Source organism: Polypterus senegalus, chromosome 6, assembly GCF_016835505.1.
Source record: "Polypterus senegalus isolate Bchr_013 chromosome 6, ASM1683550v1, whole genome shotgun sequence".
Classification (NCBI taxonomy): Eukaryota; Metazoa; Chordata; class Cladistia; order Polypteriformes; family Polypteridae; genus Polypterus; species Polypterus senegalus.
In genome coordinates, this window is record NC_053159.1 from 150534091 (window position 1) to 150559901 (window position 25811).

At 36.8% G+C, this 25811-nt stretch overlaps 1 protein-coding gene across 2 annotated transcripts in view; it reads right to left on the minus strand.

Moving 5' to 3' along the window:
• thsd7ba (thrombospondin, type I, domain containing 7Ba) overlaps positions 1-25811 on the minus strand; it is a 1045844-nt gene that overhangs the window by 86119 nt on the left and 933914 nt on the right. The window contains exon 17 of one of the 2 annotated variants that reach the window (XM_039757379.1): positions 6815-6820. The exons of the other annotated variant lie outside the window; for it this stretch is intronic. Coding sequence (XP_039613313.1) covers positions 6815-6820 — 6 coding nt within the window. The remainder of the gene's footprint in view (positions 1-6814; positions 6821-25811) is intronic. 2 annotated transcript variants of the gene reach the window in all.

The window sequence follows — 25811 nt, forward strand, 5'->3', positions numbered from 1 at the left end:
GTCAACTTCAATCTCAACATTTCCACTTTAATCACGTAGTTTATTTTGTCATTAAAGTAGAACATCATAAACTTCATCTTAAAATCGTTTAATTAACCAGTTTCTCAAATCACATCGTAATTAAAGTAGCATGTTAAATGCTTTGTTTTGTATTTGATCTTCTATGTGCCTATGTGTGTGAATCATTACGTGCTTCTTAAACTTGCTCTCTTCCTCCAACTGGACACAGAATCCATTACATTCGTGATATTATAGCTCTCTGAATAACTAAAATACTGAGATGTATACATAATATTATTTTCATGATGATAGGAGTTAAAGCACATTATTAAACATGTGTTTCACTTCGATGAAATAATTTATTGCAGCAGTACTCAGGGGCGGCTCTAGGCTTGTGGTGGCACTGGGCAGAGGAAGAATCGGTGGCTCCTTCACCCGCCAATGTCAGTAAGGTAGCTTATGCATGGTGAATGGCCACGTCCGTTGCAGACACTGCATAGCCACCTCGTGCTCATGACACAAGCATTTAACTTTTGCCGAAATTTGTTGCTGCGTTTTTAGCTGTGTTGTTATTTTCTCTTTCTGTTTTATATTCAATATATATTGGCGTAGCCGTCACTGCAGTCAGTGCTTTTCTTTCCCCAAGTAACCGATTGCCACACAATCATCTCTGTAATAGAAGTTAAGCCATCTGTAAGCTTAGCGCTGATTTTTCAAAACGTTTAAAGAACATTGAAATATCTTCGTAGTACATGTTTAATTATTCTATCCTTAACGACACTCCCAGTGAAGAATATAGATTATTTAAATGAAGTTAAAGTTTTACCTGTATAATTTAATAAACATATTTTGCTGCATTTCACCTTAAAAATAATATCGTCATCATATGTAAATACACGCTTTATAAAGTGGCTCAGGTTGTACAAAATTATAACTGTAGTGCAAGTTTACAGTGGGGTGATTCTACTTATAAGTACAAACAGTTCTACAAGGCGCAATTGATTGGCTGCATCTAAAGTTCTTGGGATGAAACTGTTTCTGAACCGCGAGGTCTGTACAGGAAAGGCTTTAAAACGTTTTGCAGTGGCTGAGACAGCGTGTCCTTAAAGCTGTATAGCGATAATTCTCTTTCCGATCAGCTGCTGCTGTGATTCACACTCAGATACAGTGATATAAATACTCCGAGTCGTGCAGTGAGAGTAATATGGAAAAAGATGATCCGCTGTGGCAACTCCTAACGGGAGCAGCTGAAAGAAGAAGAAGAAGGTGCAGTGAGAGTAACAACGCTAAAGCAGTTATGGTATTTGGAATACTATGGCTGTTCCCTGGACCATTATATTCTTACAAGTTAATTACAATCAGATGCGTTACAATAATAAACAATATGCGGTTAGTTTCAGTGTATTTATAAAGCCGCGTCAGGAAAATAAGGTGTAATCACACAGGAACAGTAGCATTGCTTTGACACTGGGTGCCACCAGTCTGCAAAACTGAGTGGAGAACTTGAGTACGACAAGGTATGAGGTACCGTGGAAAAGTGCGTGGCTTTACGCCAAGTGTAGGTTTTATACATCGCAATTTGAACGTGGAAAAGTTCTTGCGCAACATTTCTGTGCGTACGCACCGTTTATACATGAGGCCCCAGGTCACATCACATGCAGAAATTCTCAGATGAATATGCACTTATGGGGTGTATCAATAAGACAAAGTAAAGTTGGAGAAGGGTGGAGGACTTTATTGTTTGGTGCAAAAAGAATCGTCTTTAACATAACATCAGCAAAACTGGTTATTTACTTTCACTGCACCAACAAGCCTCTACGTCCAGTCATTATACAGGAAGTGAATGTAGAGCTGGGGTACTCTTACAAATACTTGGGGTTCACTTCAATAACAGGCTGGAGCGGTCTCAAAACACAGAACACGTAACTGTATAAGAAAGGGCAGAGCAAGCTCTTATTTGATAGAAGACCACATTCTTTTAATGTGGCTGGTGGCATTCTTCATATCTTATACAATTTTGTGATGGCCAGTGTGATTTTCTGCGCTGTGGTGTGCAGGGCTGGTAACATCCCTTAAACAGAGGCCAGCTGAATCAACATGCTAATTGAAAGGGCAAGCTCAGTTATAGGATGCACTCTGGTCCCTCTGGAGGTCATACCGAAGGAGATAATTAAAACAAAACTGAGCACCATCATGAACAATGCTGCACATCCTCTTACACTCTAACTAAATATTTTATCCAAGGAATTATTCAGCAGAAGTGTGTCAAGCAACAGTACTGGGGCTCCTTTACACCTACAGCAATATGTCTGCATTATGCCTTACTTGAAATGTGACTGCCAACTCAGACGTTTTCCTTATTTATCATTTTGGAGTGAGTTCAGACCATAGAGTGTATATCATGCTGTTTATTTATGTGTTTATTTATTTTTATGATGAATGTCTGCAAAAATCCATCTGTCTCCCAAATAGACCAATAAAGATCTATCTATCTATCTATCTATCTATCTATCTATCTATCTATCTATCTATCTATCTATCTATCTATCTATCTATCTATCTATCTATCTATCTATCTATCTATTGTGGCAGACGACCAGGGACCTTGCCCCACTGGGACGCCTGGAGCAGGGAAAGACCAGGAGAGGGGCAATATCTCCCCTGGGCTCAAGAGGGCAGCCCCCCTGATTTTCATCAAGGAGCACGGATACGGAGCCGGGAAGCTCAACCCTGTCGGGGTCCGTGGCCACCACCATGGTGCGCCTGGATGGTTCCCAAGCCCTGGAGGATAGCACTTCCGTCACACAAGGAAGTGCTGCCGGAAGACCATCTCAGAGCACCTGGAGCACATCTGGGGCAATATAAAAGGGGAGTCGGGAGAAGGAAGACGGAGCTTGCGAGAGAGGAGGCAGCCAAAGAGAGGAAAAGGACTGAATAGTTGTAAATGAGGTGGTGGAACTGTATTGTAATTACTTGTAAATAAACACGTGTTTTGTGGATATATCTATCTATCTATGTATTTTACTAATTATTCTGTGCATATTTTTTGATCCTGCTAAAAAAATTGTATGACCAATCAACTAAATGTAGCATGCACAGCTTTGGGATGGGAGATGAAGTTTTAGTATCCAGAGGATTTGAAGCTCCATACTGCCAGTGACCGGTCCTGGATTTTGAACGCAGTGGACGTGTGAGGAAGCAGCTTTATGTACTGTAGTACCCCATTATACATTGCAGAATGTTATACTAATGTGGCAGGTTAGACAGAAGCAATCTTAGCAGTTTCCAATGCAAGCATTCAACAGATTTTGAATAATGAACTGCATAAATGCATTTTTCTGCCTCATTGTCCTTCCTAGTATTCAGATTACTTGTTCAGCCAAGAGAATCTCATTTAAATGCTGTTGATTTTTGTTACTATATTTTAATACTAGACTTAAAAAATTATTGAATTTTGGTTTAATTGATGGAACAACTTAATGGCTGCTAATTGACTGAAAAATTAGGACACAAGCTGCATAAAAATAATTATGCCCTTTATTCATTTGCATTGATACACTGCAGATTAATGTAAATGAAATATTGTTAAATGTTTATTGGTAACACTGCCATCATTTGCCATGCAAAAATATAAAATGATGTTCAACAGTAAACTCAACAATAAACTGAAAAGACGAATATACAAATCAAGGGTAGTATACCTGTTATTATAAATAGTTTATTATAAAATCATAAAAACTGAACTAATATTAAATTTTATAAAATATAAATATGTCAAAATTTAGTCATAACAATGAATTTTTTTTTGACTAAAAGAGCAGAAGGAATAAATGCTTTTTAAACTTGCATGACCATAGAAATATTACAGCATGTTTAATTCTTAGCTGTACCTTTTTTAGACTGTGACATGATTAGATAGATACATAGATCTTATTTATCCTTATTATAAAATTTGACTTTTTATTGAAACACATTTAAAAAAATTTTAAAATGCACCAAGTACACAACAGCATATAAAATTGCAATGGCCATCACATAGTTGTAGAAGATGCAAAGGATGTCACTACTCACATTAAAGGAATGCAGACTCCTGAGAAGAAGAAAGTCTACTCTGTTCTTTCTTAATTAATTACTCTGTTTTCTACGAGAGGAATTCAACCTGTCATTGATGTGGACCCCCAAGTACTTGTAGGAATGCACTACCTCTACATCTACTCGCTGAATACTGATCGGACAAAGAGGATCTTTGGTCAATAACCAGTTCCTTGACTTTGTTCATGCTACTATGTAGACAATTCTTTCTGTACCAAAAAACAAAATTATCCACCTGATTCCTATACTCTGTCACATTGGCTTTTTTTCATATACCCCATATTCACCTGAGACTTTCTGCAAGTGACATGACCTGGTTTTATATTTATAGCCTGAGGTGTACAGAGAAAAGGAGACAGGGCTGTCTCTTATGTTGCTCCATTATTGCTCACATCCATATCAGAAGCACCATCCTTGAGTCTTACAAAATGTAATCAGAAGTAATTAAATAACAATGCAAAGAAATTAATATGTTTATCATGTGTTTGATGGGTCAGTAGTTACAAAAAAGAAAGTGTTTATGTTACATCATTTACAGAGAGAAAGTCCAAGGTGGTGCAAAAGTGAAGTAACAAAGAAGAAGATCCAAACAATTTTGTGCAGTTTTTTTCTCATAAAAATGGAATGAAATTTGTAATATAGATAAATCAATTTGAAGATAAACAGGAAGAACTGAATTAGTGTTATCACCGCTAAACAGCTATAAAAATACCATTTTTCTATTATTTATATTTTATATTATTTTTTAACTTTGTATTTTATCTTTGTGCTTTAATAAATATGCTAAATGCTTTTATATTGATTTGCATTAGATTCTTATTTCTTTCTGGTCTCATATGTTCAGGTGGGGAGAGTGTCACCCTAGGGGGTTCATTGAAAGGCTAAGCAGGGTTAGGGATGTTAAATACTAGTCTGTGAGACAATGGGCTGCAAAAGGTCACCAAACTTGTTGAAGTCTCAACATCAGGTGATAGGACCAGAGATCTGAAACTGCAAAGTGAATATTAAAGGGTACACAGGTCACCATTGCCTCCACATCTTTCACCACTTAGCCAGGGAAAGAGAGCTGGACAACCCCGAAATCCCATCAGGCCCAAATCTAGACAATGGTATCAAAGGAACTGGAGAACTCAAAAAACATATTCCTCACAGTGCTGCCAGCTTAGTATAAGCTTTGTGGAGCAGATAGACAATTGCATCCTCCACTCCAATATTTGTCTGATAGGCAAACCGTGGGTCCAGCTGGTTTATACAAGAAGACTGAAATAGTCCAAGACTAGCCTCTCAAAGATGTTCATTTTGTAAAATATAAGTGCCACCGGTCTGCAGTCATTAAATGAAGAGGCACCTGTCTTCTTTGGAACAGGATGTTTTCCACAGCAGCTGCACCTTCTGAAGCCTCAGGCACAGACTGAATAGGTGACATAGGTAACCACAAAATTTAGGCCTTAAGAACTTGAGGACTGACACCATCAGGTCCCATGGATATTCCTCTGTGTAGCTTTCTCAGTTGTATCCTCACTTGGTCCTTAGTGATGATCAGAGGTTGCTCATCACTGGGCATTCCAGTTGAAGAGGTAAGTGTTGTTGATGTAGTTGGGATGGTGAAGGAGGCAGTGGGAGGGTATCTCTATTAAAAAATTGATTCTGGGAGTTAGCTTTGTCCACATCCCTTTCTAGCACCTGAACCATGGATTGCTTGAGACCAGTAATTATGCCCAGTCCATTCCAGACATCTTTCATGTTATTCTGAATGAGCTTCTTTTCTATTTTAACTTTGTAAGCTTCTTTTTCTTCCTTCAGCTTTTTTATTAGCATTTGCTGTGTGTCCTTCAGAGCCTCTTTGTCAGCAAATGTGAATGCTCTCTTTTTCACATTCAGCAGGCTTTTTAGCTTCTTAGTAATTTAAGGCTTGTTGTTTGAAAAGCAACACACTGTCTTTAAGGGTACCATAGTGCTAACACAAAACTTAATATAGTCTGTAATTTGATGCAATTAACTTGTGCATCATTTTCCCACTCCGTCATTTGCTGTCAGTCAGTCAGAGCCATTTCAGCCCTGAGGCATCACTTCCTCACTGTCCTGGTGGTATCAGGTTACCTTCTAATAACAGGATTGTAGCTGGGAATAAGATGAATCTGATTATGGGCAGATCTGCCTAAAGGTGTCATTCTTAAAGGCATCTGTAATGTTTAAATAGAGCAGGCCCAGCCTGCTATTAACTTGAGTGGAACATGACACAAACTGATTTAAGTTTGTCATTGTTCCTTCCAAAGTCACATGCTTGTAATTGCCACATATTATTACTGCTGGGTCAAAATGAGTCCTCATTAAAATGTTGGTGACAGAGTGAATTACACACACTGCTTTCTGTTACTTAAAATAATAATTAAATATTACAATAGCTGAATTATACTAATAAGTAACATATGACTACATATTTAAAATTCTTCTTAAGGCTAAATATTTTAAATGATAATGGAATCTTTCTTCAGTTGATACAATACTCTGTAGAAGTAATGTATACTATGATATTGAAATTAAAAAAAAAACACTTTATGCTAGTTTTTTATCCATTTTACAGGGCAAACAGGCAACTTGAATTTCATTCATGGCAAGTTCCATTTCATAATAAAAATAGCAGAAGAATTAAGAAATAGTTTTAACAAAATGGAGCAGTAATGTAAATTTTGCCATGCAACATGGAATAAATACCACTTACCTGAGCCTTTGTAGACGTCCATATTAGCAGTGCATCATAAGCAAAAAAGAGGGGAAAATCATATATCCATTAGTTTTGATGATGGATCGTTTATTTCATTCTCCATTTTTACTTAAAATACAGAATCAACATTTACTGTAACAACATTAGAATATACAAAATGTAGTACAACATATCCTATCCTGGCTGTTAAAGAAACACTCCACTCAAACTTAACTTTTTTTGGTTACTTACCCCATGTAGTTTGTAGTAATGACCAAGAAAACTTTAAAGTCATGTCTTCATGCGAAATGTAGATAACAAAGCTTCTGATATAATAAGGCCTCTATTGTGTTCAATGTTGTACAACAGCAAATAATATAAAAAAAGTCTATTAAAACATGAGAAAAAAAATTCTCGGCCATAACTTCAAAACTACATGGGATAAGTAATATATATATAAAATACCATTTTTGGGTAAACTATTCCTTTAAGAATTACAGAGTTTGCCCGTATAGAATAAAAAAAATTATAGTATTAAATAATAAGGTACAAAAGAAGCAATAAAAGTTCAGATGATTTTTAAAATTGAAATTTGGACAAAAAACTAAATCTCTAGATCTGCTTAAGGGTTGCTCTACTCACCTTAGCCTAGACTGTACATTACAAGCTTTTTGCAGAAATACAGAAAGTTTCTCTGGATATTTATGATGGAAAAATACTGCAGTGAAATGAAATTTATCTTTTCTATGTGCAAATTAATATTTTTTTTTACTCTTTACACATGACAATACTACTATTGATACATGATAATAACACAATTAAAATATCCCTTAATCTCTTCCATGTGATGTTTTCACTGGAATCTTAGAATCTTTAGACATACAACGTGAGACATAAAGATAACCGGACTGGGCTTAGGGCTTTCCTGTGAAACCGTATGGAGGTCAGCCAGATGTGAATCATAGAACTATATCCCCTCCTACACGCCCTCTCAAACTGCCAACTGGCTAGGTATATCCTGTGAATAGCCCAGTCAGTATTTGCACAACAATCGTTACACAAGTTGCTGCTATAGTGTTGGGTGAAAAAATCAAACAGCAAGACAACACAACGCTCCCGCGCACAATGCTTATTCCGTAAAGCAGTTTTTGATTAACAATTTAGCTCCATGTGATTTTTACTTGTTCCCAAAAATCAAAATTGACCTGAAAGGAACACATTTTTCTTTAATTAATAAAGTGAAGACAAAAAAGGCAAGCCTATTGAAGAGCCTCAAGTAAGAAGACTTCCAGCACTGTTTCAATCAATGGAAGATACCTATGGAGTGGTGCAGAGATCAGGAGGGGGAGTATATAGAAGGTGACAATGTTTAGAATGCTGTAATTCATCAGTAAATATATTTTTTTACCAATCCCGTTATTTTTGTGTCTCACCTCGTATTTTGCGATGCGTTTTTAAAAATAACATTGGCTATTGAATGCTGGTAAAAACATTATAATTATACTCATATATATATGTATATATCGTGTTATTACAGATATTTTTTTGTTGTTCATCCTTTCAATCATATTTTCCACCCCATTTATCTAGTTCAAGATCATAGCAAAAATCAAGTATGGACAGGACAACAGAGTCCTTTTCTGCACAGATCCCTGCAGCTGGCCATTTTAGAGCTCCCACTTAACTTAATTTAGATCAATTTAGATTTGTCTTTGATCTACATGCCTCCATTAACTAAGCCATCTTAAAGCAGTTTTAGGGTTATGGGAGATTATTTTCCTTCAGACAACACTGGACACAGGACAGAAACTTATCCTGGACATAGTGACAGCCCACTGGGACAACCCTGAATACAATGAGGACTGATTGAGGTCGTTTATGTTAGGTAGAATACCTATTGGGGGCTTGGCGGTCTCATGGCCTGGAACAAACCCCTGCATATTTTATTTTTTTCTCCAGCCGTCTGGAGTTTTTTTACTGTCCTCCCAGGCCATCGGACCTTACTTTTATTCTATGTTAATTAGAATTCTTATTTAATTCTTATTTATTTTGTCTTTTTTCTCTTTCTTCTTCATGTAAAGCACTTTGAGCTATATTATTTGTATGAAAATGGGCTATATAAATAAATGTTGTTGTTGTTGTTGTTACATTGGTAAAACTCTACTAAAGGTTTACCAAGCCTTAAATAATCTCACTCTTTCCTATATTTTGGAATGGTGTTTCTGAGGCTAGAGATCTGCACTGGCAATCGGAAGGTTGCCAGTTTGAATCCCGTAAGTGCCAAAAGGGACTCTGCTCTGTTAGGCCCTTGAGCAAGGCCCTTAACTTGCAATTGCTGAGCGCTTTGAGTAGTGAGAAAAGCACTATATAAATGCAAAGAATTATTATTATTATTACCCCAAGCCGTAACCTTACATTTTCGAATGGAGGCCTGCTTATAATTCAAACAGCCAAACTTAAAAGAAGTGGTGAGGCGGCCTTTTGCTGTTATGCACCCAAAATCTGGAATAATTTACCGATACAAATCTGCTGGGCTAGTACAGTGGATCATTTAAAAAAAAAATCTGGTAAAAACCCATTATTTTAATCTGGCTTTTTTGTAGCTACATTTTAGTTGTAATTCTTGATAGACTATATTGGAATATGATTATCACACTCTTCAAGGATCCACAATTCTGTACTAATCTCTGCTGCTCTCTGCTGTTTTATCTGATACTTCTGTGGTGGAGACCTGCACCACCCCCACTACCTGATCAAGGCAGCCTACAGCCCCCTTGGTTGATGGGATTGAAGTTGGATGTCTCAGCTGTCCACATGACCAACATCATTAATCACTATCATGTGAAGCCTGAAAATTTAAGAGGACTGATTTATGAACATTTATGTTAGGCATAAAGCCCAGTGGCGGCTGGGTGTTTTTTTTGCCCTTGGAACTCCTGCAGATTTTGTTTTCTAATTTAATTTATTTTTATATATATATATATATATATATATATATATATATATATATATATATATATATATATATATATATATATATATATATACTGTATATATATATATAAATTAAATATATATATTAATAAATTAAATATATATTGCTTTGTTTTCTGACCTCCTGGCCATCTAAATGACCTTTTGTCTTTATTGTTTATTCTTTAATATAATTGCCAAATCTTATTTGTTTTTCATTTCAGATATTTTTTTTTTCACATCTTGTAAAACACTTTGAGCTACATTGCCTGTATGGAAACATGCTATATACATAAATATTGTTGTTTTTGTTGTATCCAGTGCTGTCGGGTTAGTTAGCATCCCCCTTTAGGCCTGAAATGAATGAGTGTGTTAGAAAATGAATGACATTACTTTTAAAATGCACATCTAGAATACAAATAAAGAAAATAAGAATTCATAGTGAAGTTTGGCTACATAGCTATGCTTTTTTCCTATAAATATTACGGTCTTACACAGTTTGGATTACATTTCATTGGTTGTACCCAATTATCTTTTCAAACTTGTAGTATTATTTTCCCTGTAAGGTAAAAAAATAAATATATATAAGCATATAATGAAGTAAAATGTGACAGTTTAGTCCACTTTCTTCAGGAAACTTGCACAGCTAAATAGGATAGGAGCTGACTTATTTCTTGTTGTGAAAGACACAGCTGGTGCCTTTTGTGAATAAATCTCTTCAGCCGCTTCAGTCTTTGCTGAAACCGTCATATAAATTGCACCATTACTGTCATTGTACCTCTTGAATTGCCAGAAAACAATAGTGTAGTGGAACAACTAATAGAGATGAATGCTATTTATTTGATAGAGTGCTCTGCGCATACAAGATAGTATAAACACATTCCAGAAATTTGCAATAAAGAGTCATTTGTAGTAGAGAAAAAATCCAACAGTGATTTACTACCTGCTGTATTAAAGGCTCTTAATGTAATATACTAAAGCTAATGTTAGCATCATATGGTAAACCTGTGTATACGATTTCCAGAAAAAACGTGCAAAAATGTTAATTTTTATTTCTCCAAAACTCCTTTCTTTGTGTGTTTGCTTTTTAATCATTGCGTCATTTTTACATAAAAGATTTTTGCTTGCTACATCTATGAATACTTCAATAATAATCAATAATAATTGAAATTGCTATGAAATGCTTTTAAAGTATTGGTTGTTATTTATAGTTTAGTTTATATATTAAAAATAAAAGGCACAAGCCATTATACAGGAGCAGCAGGATTTTGCAGGAGCAACATGGACATCAGCTATAGCTAAGTGACATTCGCAAACCCTCAATGCAAAGTCACAGTGGCCACAGCATATCCTGAAAGTATTGGGTGCAAGAAAGGGACCAGCATTGGATGGGGTGCTAGTCTACTGCATACTGTAGCCCACTCACGAACACCCCCAGTGGGGCAAATGTAGAATTGTCAATTAATTTAAAACACATCTTTAGCAATGAGGGAGGGCAGCCCACACAGATATGGAGAGAATGGTAAATCCCAACTAGGATGACAACCGAGCTCAGGATGTAGACACTGGATACTGAAGGCATGAAGTAGTAACTGTGTCACCAATAACTCAATGATATAAATATATATTCTGTGGTCACTTTTATTAGGTACCTCTGCTCATTAACACAAATAGTCCGCTCCTTCATACAAGCGACTACAACACATTATGTACCACAAACAGATGTGGTCCACAGGTTGAGCTACTTTTCAGTCACACATTAGAATGGACAAGATGCACATTCTAAACGACTTTTACTGTGCTGTGATTGTTGGTGCCAGAAGTGGTACCAACATTAACAATTCCTGTTCTGTGAACTGTACACAATATATCCCCTAAAGCAGGGGTCCTCAATTAGGGCCCAGGAGTGGTGGCAGGTTTTTATTTCAACCAGTTTCTTAATTATAACCCATTTACTTGGGGCTAAAAGTAATATACTTTTTTGGACTCAATTACTTTCATGTAAATGGATGTTTAATAATGGGGTCAAAAATTTGGTAATGATTTAAGTTCAGATTCTGATTCTATGATGTTCAAAATGTTGAGAAAAGCTGATTTTAGCATGGTGTGTGCATGTGTGTGTGTGTGTATTTGTGCAGAAACCTACGTAAAACTATAATTGATCTATCTTTTTCAGACATGTTGCATTGTGTTTGTTTTGTTACAGGCTCCATGCCCATTGCTTTTGGTCCAGTTTGGTCCTGTGCTTATCCCGATATCCTTCAAAATGGGATTTGACCTATGGAAACTGACATAGAAATAGTTTAATTTAACCAGGATTTTTTTCAGTCTGTTCTATTTAGTCATTGGAACAGGGGCCTCATTTATAAAGCTTGCCTATGCAACAAAAAGATACTCTAAATGTGCGTACCAACCTTCTCACACAAACATCAGGATTTATAAAAAAAAAACACAACATTTTGCAGAAATTGGGAAATGACAACACCCTTGATAAATTACAGAAATGCAACTAAATCAGATAACTGAGGACTCACACACATAATGATTCATATCACCGAGATGTTATTATAATGTGCATTGACATGACAAACATATTAAGGCTCAAATGTGATCAATATGATGCATATACTATATTCTAGTTCCCTTTCAAGAGGACCAAAGCTGCATTTTCGCAATGAAGAACTTTTTTGTTTTTTTTTTCGTCAGTTTAGACCTTAATTTCGTATGGTGTGGGTGTATATACATATAAAATAACATGCTGTTACCAAAATAAAAAGGCATCTTGCACCAGTGTCCATTTTCTTTATGTAATCGAAGCACTTTAATACTCTGTTATTGCAATAAGGCCACCTAGTCAAAATGAAGCTGATTTTGTTAGCCATAAGCAGTTATATTCTAATAACCTGCAAGCCATCTGTGATGCCAAGAGAAGACTGACAATCATCAGGTCTGTTCTGGCATAATGCCACACAAAAAGACAGCTCCAATTACAAATGTCATTCACAGATTTCTTCACATGCACATTCTGCCGGTGACTAGCTATCTGCTTCGTCACCATTTATTTTTTTTATTTCAGGTGTGGCACATGAAATTTATAGCTGAAGTAACATGTTGCCATTCAACATATTTGCGCTTGTTGCTGACACCCGCACTTAGACCACCAAATAAAGGTTCTTTACGTGCCTCTAATTTTGACATAAGAACGTTCATTTCACACTATTGGATGCGTCATGTGGCTGCACTTTCAGCCAATGAAGTTGTACAGCATCATGACTGCACATGTATGAGGTTGATTAGCATGGTTCTGACTGTATACGGTTGTTTCAGGGTGAAACCGAGCTGGGTTTGAGGTGTCCTCACAAACGCACATTTACAAGGAAATTGTAACTTGTAAACGGTAAATTGCATAGAAATGTGCATAGGCCAGGATTATACATCTGGTTTTATTTATTTATTTTTTTGCCATATGCATTTTTCAGTTTTTTGGTGTACTTTCATACTCAAAACCATGCAAACAAAGTTTTTTAAATGAGGCCCCAGGTCTACTAATTTTGAAAAGTTTTGCATGAGCCAGTTTTACAGATACAGTACATAATTTATTAATATGCATGTACGTACATACAGAGGCACACACAAGTGCACACTTGCAAACATACACACACAAACACACAATTAAAGAAATGTATAAGTGAAGGTTGCCTGCAGCTTCTTTTCTGGATGATTAAGAGAAAGATTTGAACACACAGAGACACACACACCTGGACCAGTTTGTCTGTCTGTCTTTCAAACTTGTTTATTTCATTTGACCCAATGTGTTTAGTATTAACTTAAATATTAAGTTGTCTTCATTTGGTTTCCTGTTAATTTTACTCTACAATATTTGTGTACATAATAAATATCATGCGGGCGGCACGGTGGTGCAGAGGGTAGCGCTGCTGCCTCGCAGTTAGGAGACCTGGGCTCACTTCCCGGGTCCTCCCTGCATGGAGTTTGCATGTTCTCCCAGTGTCTGCGTGGGTTTCCTCAGGCTGCAGTCCAAAGACATGCAGGTTAGGTGCATTGGCAATTCTAAATTGTCCCTAGTGTGTGCGTCCTGTGGTGGGCTGCCCGGGGTTTGTTTCCTGCTTTGCGCCCTGTGTTGGCTGGGATTGGCTCCGGCAGACCCCCGTGACCCTGTAGTTAGGATATAGTGGGTTGGATAATGGATGGATGGATAAATATCAAGTTAATGCAGTTAATTATATATCATGGCACAGTACAACCAAGTATAATGTATTGTTATATCTTCTATTGAGTGATTTCCTGCTGTATGACTAAAGTACTGTAATGGACCATTCAATACTGATTTTTTATTTAGCTTGCTTGTTATAATTCAGAACATTTAATTATTTATTTTAGTTTTAAACAACAATATTTTGGTTTTATTTGCTTTCAGTTTTCTTAATTAGCCACCAGTTAAGTATGAGATGCAAATGACAAAGGAACCACCAGTTCTCCAATTAAATTAGTCTGGCTTGACCATATGAATAAGGATCATGAAATATTTGTGTTAATAATATATTTAGAAATAAATGAGAGAGGAAAGGAGAGGAAGAGGAAGTAAAAAATGTATTTATGTCCCCGAACATATGGATAATGTTCTCAGAAAATGAAAATTTACGATTTGATAATGATTTCTTTTGACAGAATGAAAGCATCAACAATACATAGAATGAATTACCAGGTTTCATTATCAGTTATGATCAGCTTTTAATGGTTTGAAGGAAAACCTTTAGCTATTGTGGCCATACTGCACTGTATTTGATGACCCCTGCTCTAGAGTTCATAGAGAATGATGCAAAAAGCCAAAAACATTCAGTAAGTGCCAATTTTGGGGGACAAAATAAAACCTTGTAAGTGAGAGGGGAAGGAGGGACAACTACTAGGAACATTCATGCTAACAGCATGGGGACAGAAACTCAACTAACAGCTTTTTACAACAATGTCATGCAGAAGGGCAGCACTGAATGTACAACACATTGAGCCCTGAATCAAATGGCTCTTTTCATCTGCAGAAATAGAAAACTACAGTTGGAGACTAAACATTGAAAAAATGTTGCATGGTTCAACAAATCTTAATTTCTGTATGAACATGTGAAAGGCAGGGTCAGAATCTAATGAGTTAGTGAACCATCCTGCCTTGTGTCCAAGTTGTATGGCTTGTTGTATTAGTGTAACAGTATTGGGAATGTTTTCTTATTTTTCACCTTGCTCTTCCATTTATGTTTTGACAATATGCTATCCCACCAAGCATACTGTATATCATCTCAAGCTGGTTCCACAAACATGACAGTGCCTTCATTTTACTATCAGGACCAGATCTCAATCCAGCAGAACACCTTTGTGATAGGACGAGATAAGAGATTCATCAATTTATTGCTAAAATCTGAAGAAACTTTATGATGCTATAAAGTCAAGCTGGGCCATAATCTCTAAGAAGTGTTGAATGAATAACTCAAAGAATGCTGGTTGATGTATTTATAGGATAACACTAGATACGTGTACCTTAAAAACTGGACACTGAATGTATATGTTACCGGCAATGTAGGAGAGGCAGACATATTGTATAGAATGCCTAGGAAATATATAGAATGCCTGGCGTTTTTGGGCAAAGTATGAAATATCCGAAATATTTTAATATTATATATACTTTCCCTAGGCATTGTATGCAATACCTAGGCATTATATAGAATGAAAAATGCTATTTAGCCAAAGTATTAAAAGAGAGTCAAGAAAAGGCTTTTATTGAAAGGACGTATATGAAAATGAAAGAAATACAAAATAAAGTATAGGATTTTCTTATTGAGGAAAACAAGACAAAATAAAATATATGAACCTACTTGTTGCCATGTGACATTAGAAATGTCATTAAGTGGGAGTATTTTATACTTTGCTGGTTTGTCTTTTGGCATTGCATAGAATGCCAAGGAAATGTGTGCCATATTAATCGTTTCTTACTTTGCCATCCAATTTTCAGCATTCTATATATTGCCTGGGCATTCTATACATTGCCGGTAACATATATATACAGTATACATTTACACATTTGGGTCCATTTTGTATTGCACAATAGGATATATTGATTTGATTATGTGTTGGAACATCCTAATGAAGTGTGCAATTTTTCTTCACATTTCCAAAGGTTTTCATTGGGTCTTGATCCTTTGTCCCAAGAAAGGTCTGTCCCACTTGGCGTGAATGTGTTTTTAGATGCGTCTGATTGTGTCCTACCAAGGATTGGTGTTTTTCCAGTGCAGGTTAATTTATTATTTCCGTTTTTACCTACACGGTCTTTGGTTTCAAACAGCCCTAAAGTATGACTACATGAGAAAAATTAGAAAATAGATCTCAAGACAAGTCAAACATTATTTACAAAGCACATTAAAAACAGCCTAAACTGAACCAAAGTATTGAACAAAATAAGCTAAAAGAAACAATTAAAATACTGTATATATACACATAACTAAACTATAATGATGACAAACCATAAAAGATATACATAAAAAACGCCTCCACTCACATACACACTTGTAATGATGAATGTACGTGAAACAACATATACAATCGGGGTCAAAGGAGAGAGAAAAAAAGTGTCTTTAATAAAAACCTATAAGCAAGTACTGCGGTGGGCTGGCTCCCTGCCCGGGGTTTGTTTCCTGCCTTGTGCCCTGTGTTGGCTGGGTTTGGCTCCAGCAGACCCCGTGACCCTGTAGTTAGGATATAGCAGGTTGGATAATGGATGGATGGATGGAAAGAAGTAAGTAATTTTGTGGCAGACCTAATATAATGAATAGAGGGAGCGACCACAGCAAAAGCCTAATCCCCCCTTTGCTTCAACCTTGACCTCGGCACCACTAAGAGCATCTGGCTAGTAAACCACAGAGCTCTCGTTGCCGTGTAAACATGAAGGAGATCCAGAAGGTAAGAATGGGCCATTCCATTCAAAAATTTTAAAATAAGTAACAAGATTTTAAAATCAATTCTGTAGTGGACGGAAAGCCAATGAAGTGAGGTCAGCATTGATAAGATGTGGTCACGCGTGTGAGAGCCTGTCAATGGAAGTATTGTATGTTTGGTATTCTTATATTGTCTTATGATTGGTTATAATTTATATACGTAATTAATGGTCATAATGTAAAGCATTTTGTGGAATCTTGATTGTAAAGGACACTATGGAAAGTAATTTAATATACGTACATTATGTAGTTTTAAAAATATAATATTTTATGTAGTTGTACCCATGCTTAAAGCTCATGAACCCTTATTAAAAACAAACTAGTAGTGGGGTCTACAAAAACCATTTAAATTTTTAATTCTTAATTTATAAGGCATGAGGAGCATGACTATACAGCACACACCATTTACTTTACTTATTTAGTCAATGCAGACTATGTTGACATTGGATTCACTGTAATGATAACATTCACAGACAATGACAGCTACAATTATAATGTAGCACACAGGCTATTTTAAAACATACTCCCAGGAGGTAGACCTGATAATCATAATGATGGTGTTAATATATTCTTTTACTTTTATCTATTAAAAATAAAAATCTTCTACCCATCTAAAAAGAATCCAGGACATTTGATAAAAATGGATATATAGCAAAAAAAAGATAAAACTGGTGTTGAATGAACTTAGACTTAAATGTGACAAATGGCAGCATTTTAGGGTTTTCAAGTAAGATTATTCTGATCAAACAGACCTGTCCCAAAGGCATATCATACATATCTGTAAGTGAGATATGGTGTGAATACACTTCATCATGGAGATGACTAATACATTTGAAAGGTAAACAGTTCATTATGTATTACATGCTTGCATTCCAAGCAGTGTCAGACCTCACCATGTGCTCTTTTCTTCAATATTGTGGCATTGTAGTATATAACCGAACCCCACAAGCTAAGGGGCAAGAAGGAAGACTTGTTGGGATCAGAAATGGCAGGGGATCAAATGAAGTTGATCATAATCGTTTGCAGTTATGCCCTTAGTGGGCATGTTTAGAGTATCATTTGGACTGGACCTGAGGATTATTGTCAAAGTCAAAAATAACAATCTGAAATAAAAACAAACTAGTAAGACATACACACATGAGAGAGTAAACACACCTCATGAACAGTGTTCATGTTTTAATGTATGTGAACATATGGAAAGTAAAAATCAAAAATTGTGGTTGATAATTAAACAATCAACAAAAAAAAAACAGATAATTAACTTACTGTGTAATATAATACACATATGTAGGTACACCCCCTAGCATAATTGTGTTTCTCTGTAGTAAAAAGCTACTCCTAACCAGTTGATTGGAAGGGCACTGATCCAAAAGGATGGGTGAAACGTATTTCCTAACTTGTCACATTTCATTAAATACAGACATGTAGCAAAATATCATTCTACACACTTGGGCACTGCCCTTGTATGGAAGAACAGGCAGGCAGGCAGGCAGGCAGGCAGACAGACAGACAGACAGACAGACAGATAGATAGATAAAGACACTATATTATAGATAGATAGATAAAGACACTATATTATAGATAGATAGATAGAGTAGCACTATGTGATAGATAGATAGATAGATAGATAGATAGATAGATAGATAGATAGATAGATAGATAGATAGATAGATAGACAGATAGACAGATAGATAGACAGATAGACAGATAGATAGATAGATAGATAGATAGATAGATAGATAGATAGATAGATAGATAGATAGATAGATAGATAGATAGATAGATAGATAGATAGATAGATATGCTGACATCTGGCACAATTGTTTACTAGTTTTTAAAAAGAAAACACTACTTTTACTGGAAGATAAACCTATGGCACGGTGAAATGAAAGAAGTATTTTATTTGAATGAATGTGTGTTTGGATTTCCTGCAGAGTGAGTAGGAGTCAGTGGATGCTTGAAATGAATGTATCCACAGATCGCCTAACCTGAAAGACAAAAAAACATACTATATTTAATTCCCTTTATACCCAATTCCCAGCATGATTTCTTATTTTGTTACCTGGTCTGACTTTGTTATTACAACACAGTAACACAAAGAAGGTAACTTAACCCATTCAGAAATGTATTTATAGAGCACATATCAGCAGATGCCTCACAGTTAGGAGACCCGGGTTCACTTCCCAGGTCCTCCCTGCGTGGAGTTTGCATGTTCTCCCAGTGTCTGCGTGGGTTTCCTCCTGGCGCTCCGGTTTCCTCCCACAGTCCAAAGACATGCAGGTTAGGTGGATTGGCGATTCTAAATTGTCCCTAGTGTGTGCTTGGTGTGTGGGTGTGTTTGTGTGTGTGAAAAATCTGTAAGCTAATAATGCAAGTTTGAATGGTGTCATCTTGTTTGTCAAACATCTTAAGTTCTTATGAACAGAAATTTCCCTAAGGGTCACTGAAGCTGGGTAGCTGCACAGCTATCCACTGCTCCCTTTTTCTAGATGATTTTGTGTACATAGCAAATGAAAATAATCAAAAACATTTACATTTTCCAGACGATGTTTGCTTTACTTCTAATTCATTAAAATTGCACCAGCAATTGACTGCAATTCGTTTAAGAATTATGACCTTATCAAACAATGTTTATGCTTCTAAATTTTAGATGATTTGCATGAAGTATGAAATTTAATTTATTCTGTAAAAAACAAGGGCGGCATAGTGGTGCAGTGGTAGTGGGATCGCCTCCCTGCGTGGAGTTTGCATGTTCTCCCCTTGTCTGCATGGGTTTCCTCCGGGTGCTCCGATTTCCTCCCACAGTCCAAAGACATGCAGGTTAGGTGGATTGGCGATTGTAAATTGGCCCTAGTATGTGCTTGGTGTGTGGGTGTGTTTGTGTGTGTCCTGCGGTGGGTTGGCACCCTGCCCAGGATTGGTTCCTGCCTTGTGCCCTGTGTTGGCTGGGAATTGGAAAATGGATGGATGGATGGATATCAGCAGATGCAAAATATGGGGGTCTTCAGAAAAAACAAACAAACAAACAAACAAAAAGTAACAAGGAAAGTTCAGGTAATATTTATTGATATTGCAGTTGAACTAATACATGACTGAATATTACATAGGAACATTCCCTTCTGTATTTTTCATTACAGTGTATTTATTCCCAGCTGCCTGTTATTATCTAGAGCAATGAGAAAGTTGTTTACTTTGCTGAAATTAATCATGTAAGTTGTATTTTTAGGCCTATATGATATGACTTAACCAATCCAAAGGTGCATATTTACGCCACATGTGTCAGTGGAAAAGATCAGTATAATATTCACTGTTACGCCAGTAAGGTCCTATAGATTTGGATCAGCCTTCTGTAACAATGGCAAACCCATTTAATGCATTTCAGGACAACAGGAACTAAATCCTAACCCAGCACTATCAGACACAATAAGGGAACAACAATGGACAGGTTGTGAGTTTTCAAGCACACACCAGTACAGGTCAAAATTTAAAATCTACAGGTAACCAAACTGTTTGGGGATATGGGAGGAAAACCCACACAGACACTTGGACAATATGTAATGACATGGTATGGGACCTGAGTCAAAGACCAAGGGTCAATAAAGCAGTGCTGTTGCATCACCATGATACCTCTTACATTGCATATATACATGCAAGCTATAGAAGCATTTTGAAGGCTCCGTTCAGATAACAAATGGCAATATTAATGGTCTCAAAAAATTATTAACTTCCTTTCGCTCTCTAACTTCTCTCTCTTAGAATGGAAGAGGACACCTTGGAAGAATTATGACATCATTTCCACCTGGTTCTTCCCCTACTTAAGGAGCACTCTGACACTCAGAAGTGACTGTTCATTGTTGGACGTGTTATGTGAGACAACGAATTCTCCCTATGGGGAACAACCTTTTGCTGGCTAGTGTAGCCATCTTCTGGACCGGATTGTCTCTCTTGAGTTTTTATGCTAAGGACTTTTATTTTTTATATTATTAAATAGGGCACCTTGGCAGGGACCTCAACTTTTCATTGTCCCAAATGACCCAATGGATTTTTGACTAATTCATTTTTCTTTTAGAAAGTTCACTATCCTTAAGAGAACCATTTTCTTCAACAAGTACGGTGATCATGTGACAGACTTACTCTTTTTTACGGTACCCTGCAGCTTTCTGCTGTGACTCAGCTCTCAATATATACGTAAAACATAGTCTTCTCATACCCATCAAATTCAGTGCAAGGCTGAATCACAACCCAAATATACTGTGTGCAGGGCAGGAACCAGGTCTTGATAACTCTGGTGGGATAAACATTTATTGATTTCTCTCTTTTTTCATTATCTCTATAAAAGAGAATGATGCCTGTCAGAGTACACAGTGAATGTACAGTAAATGTTGGCATGCATGGGTGTCTAGGGTTCATCCATTGGATTGTGCTGATCCTTGCAGTCTTTCCCCAGGATGCTGTCGCTAACTTTATTATCTCTTTTCCCTTCTATGGTACAGAGAAAACACTCAGTGAGGGAAACTGAGCCCTGCCAACAACACTCCCATAAACCCCAGCCCTTCTGGTCAAGCCTCATAAATACTGACATCCCTGGCATCAGTTGAGAAGCAGTCCTCCTGCATGTTGAACATCCCTGAAACACATCAGCTTGAGAGAGCCGTAAAGATTGACAAACCAAATGGGTTAACCAGGCAGCTTGTACGTCCGATTTTTGTTCTTGCCCCATTGAGAGGCTATTTCAGTTTTTTGTTTTTTTTTGGACTTTAGCATTAAATGGGATGGCCTGGTTAGTTCCTCAACTTTTTCTATCTACTCCTCTACTTGTTTGTCCCTTGACAATGTGTAATTAGAAAGCTGTAATAGGAATTCAGATTAACACCAAGGTGGCTTCAAAGTAAAAAATAATTGTGTCATTACTTTAAAAAAAATTCAAAGGAAGAATGAGCACAAAGAAAAAAATGGAAAAACCTGAATAAATAGACCAAACGACATCTCTACTGCCTTTGACACATTTCTACAGGTCTTGACTTCCTGCCTGACAGATGGGGCGGGTCACCCACTTTCCCACCAAAGCAGTCCATCTGTCTTACCAGTTCTTTCTCTCTCTCTCTAGACCTTAGCCTTTCTTCCTCCTGGCAGATGTGCCTTCACCCCTACAGAAGCCCCTGAACCTTTATGCTGATGTATTGGGAGACTTTAACATGCAAAGTATGGTGTGGAAATTCTTCGTGTCCTTTCTTCTTTGCAAACTAAAATTATGCCAATGCAGACTCTCAGAAATGTAAGTAAAGTAGATGGCTCTTAATTTTAGGAAAGTAAAAGAATATAAAAAGTGATTGACTATAAAGTATAAAAAGGGCATAAAATGATATGCTGTCCTGTTCAGGATGGTTTCCTTCTTGCACTCAATGCAGTCTGAAAAGGCATTGGCTGCCCTTTGTACAATCTATAATTTAATTAAGCAGGTCCATTCAATGATAATGATTAAAGATTATTATTATTAAAGATATTTATATTTTGGTTTGTTGATTGCATTGTCTATAGGAAATTTGGTCACCAGCTGAAATCTGCAATTTCATTTCTGTGAAACAGACACTCATTTTAAGGACAACAGATAAAACTTCTAATAAGAAGCTAAGTGTTTCCACCTTTGTAAGCCAGTTTGTAATCGGTTACCAAACAGCCAAACAATGAGGCAGAAACACTGGTCACAAGCAAGGATCAAGCCCTGGATATGACATCAGCCAATCACATGTAACACTCATACTAATTCTTATTGGTCTCATATAGAGGTAGTAATAAACCTTTGGAATACATAAAAGGAGCAAGGACAAAGTGGAACATGCAGGCAAGATATAATAAAGGCAAATATAATCAACAGGAAGCAAACGCTAAAATAGTTGTAGGGATTCGTATTCGTATTGTCTAACCAATGATCAGAAGAAGTTAAAAGGCAAATAAAATGAGACCGCTTCTGGATTATTCTTTACTGTTATAGTTACTATGCTAGAATAAAACATAACAACTTTAGCAGATGTGCAGATAAGAGCAAAGAAGTGCATCGCTGGATTAAAAGGTTTGTCCTAATTGTCATAAATGAACTGGTACAAAAAAATAAAGTTGTACTGCTTTTACACCCATTTTATTTGTTTCTATTAAAAGGATGTTCCAAACAGCAGATGGGGTTATCCTAAAAAAAACTGTGATGCTGGAGCACCATAAAGCAACCATGATAAGGGCCTTCTTCACCATTCCAGAGTTACCCCTAACACTAACGTGTTCCAAGGTGCAGACATTCACCATGTACAAAATGTCAGGATAGGAAATGGATAGAGCAATGAAAAATACAAAACACAGAGTAGCCAGTAAGTAAAAGACAAAAAGGGATAGGATGAACAAAAAAGATAGCATTATTCTTCTGGAATACTCCACAAAGAATGTCTCAAAGATGGCACTAAGGGAATTAAACCCTCTTCAGTCTTAATCAAAGGAGGCTATGTTGCCAAGGGAGGCTGAATGACTGTGCCCCCCTTTGCCTCTGAAAGTTACGCCCCTTGTATTCTGGAGCATATTAAAGTGGCCTTCCCAAGAAGGAGGTGTCTCACTTGTGATCGAAGCCTTCAACAGGACAGAGCTTCCAGTCAGATCTCTTATTGTGGAAACGCTGATTAAGAGGTACTTGTGTTTTAGCTCCCAAAGCACCTGTTTAATTCTTTGAATGTTCTTTGACTTTCCTGTTGCCTTGCAATTAAATGGGGTGGCTGGGTTTCCACCCCAACTATTTTTTGACTCTGCAAGTCAAACACCAAATTCCATGAAGCGCATCTTTGGGAATTTGGAATAAAAGTCTGAAAAATTTTAAAAAGTGTCTGGATGAGATACTAGAAAAATCTGTGAGCTAATAATGCAAGTTTGAATGGTGTCATCTTGTTTGTCAAACATCTTAAGTTCTTATGAACAGAAATTTCCCTAAGGGTCACTGAAGCTGGGTAGCTGCACAGCTATCCACTGCTCCCTTTTTCTAGATGATTTTGTGTACATAGAAAATGAAAATAATCAAAAACATTTACATTTTCCAGACGATGTTTGCTTTACTTCTAATTCATTAAAATTGCACCAGCAATTGACTGCAATTCGTTTAAGAATTATGAACCTTATCAAATAATGTTTATGCTTCTAAATTTTAGATGATTTGCATGAAGTATGAAATTTAATTTATTCTGTAAAAAACAAGGGCGCATAGTGGTGCAGTGGTAGTGGGTTTGCATGTTCTCCCCTTGTCTGCATGGGTTTCCTCCGGGTGCTCCAGTTTCCTCCCACAGTCCAAAGACATGCTGGTTAGGCGCATTGGCGATCCTAAATTGTCCCTAGTGTGTACTTGGTGTGTGTGTGTGTGTGTGTGTGTGTGTGCACCCTGTGGTGGGCTGGCGCCCTGCCCAGGGTTTGATTCCTGCCCTGCGCCCTGTGTTGGCTGGGATTGGCTCCTGCAGACCCTTGTGACCCTGTAGTTAGGATATAGCAGGTTGGATAATGAATGGATGGATGTAAAAAACAAAAATGAATAAGAACAGACAAGTATGTTTCAGTGTTTATTACTAAAATGAGAACAATACTGGGGCCACTCTAGTAGGAAATGTACAGGTTTACGTGTGTTGTTACTAGGAGGCTTGTTTATTGGGCTGACACTTGACTAAGACTCACAATTTCTGGAAGAATGCTCTTCATGGCAGTGTTTATCTGTGCCTTGTTTGAATTCAGAACAGAACGGAGCTTTTACAGATTTATAAACTTAACTATAACCAATATAATATGTTTTCCAGTATAGAAAATTCCCTTAAACCAGGTAAGCAAGACTAATACAAGCAAGAAAAAATGAGAAATGCCTTGATGTAAGGAGGTAAGTGGCACACTTTAAAGGTCACAAGCCATCCTTGACTCATCAGTCTAAACTCTCCATTGAGCCTAGGAGTGATAATAGAAATTGACAACAGGCCTGCTACTGGCTCTCCAGAGAAAGGCTGGTGATTGATACATCAAGTGATCAGTATTCATGAAACACAATCAATACTGCCCATGAGGGTCAGACCTTGACAAGGGTAAAATAACTGTTTTCAGTTTCCAATCACACTTCACCTGTGCTCATTACTATTACTCGGGGTGCTCAAGTTCAATGTGCGCCTATTGTTTTGGAGGCTATGGAAAACATAAAGATGATCTGATAATGAATACCCAGTCTTCTCTGTTTTCAACAGATTCCAAGGTTTTTAGAAAAAAAGAGTATGTAATGCAGTGAGGCTAGTACTTTCTGGATGACAAAATTAATACAGTCATTCATTACAGTACAGATTTCTCATCTCTCTTAATGCTTACATAAAAATATTTACCTCACTGCAATCTCTCATATTTATAATAGGTTACCATTTCTACAGGTAACATTACCAGTTTGTGGAGGACATTCTCTAGTAACATACCTGAGGCAAATTAAGTAAAAACTATCCAAAATTCGGATGCAGGGTCTATCATGTAGATACAAACCCTCACATGTTCTTTGTGTAGTCATGAATTATAAAAAGTTTTTTGAGCAAAACATTACTTGTATATATACTTTTTTATTTCATTAGTGATATTTTTGAAATGTGGGTTCATCAGCACTCTTAAATGAAGCATCTGAAAAAAAAAAACAATGAAAATACCACACAACTGGTTGCAAAATTGTTAAAAATGGAGAGAAGGTAAGTATTTTTGACATCTAAACCAATTTAGCATGTTACTACAAAAGATTCATTTTGCATCATGCTGATGGAGAAATCAGAATTTGGCACAAGCAAGATCACTCTATGGAGATACCCATTTTGAAATCAACAGTATAAGGTGGTTGTGGCAGTGTGATTATTGTGGGGAATAGTTTCCTGGTACACACCAATACCCCTAATGCCCACTAAAGATCATCTGGATTCCAAGGCAAAATTAAACATTGCTGATCACCAAATTCATCCCTTCATAGCCACAGTTGATCCATACCTGGATGGACAATTACAGCATAATAATAAACC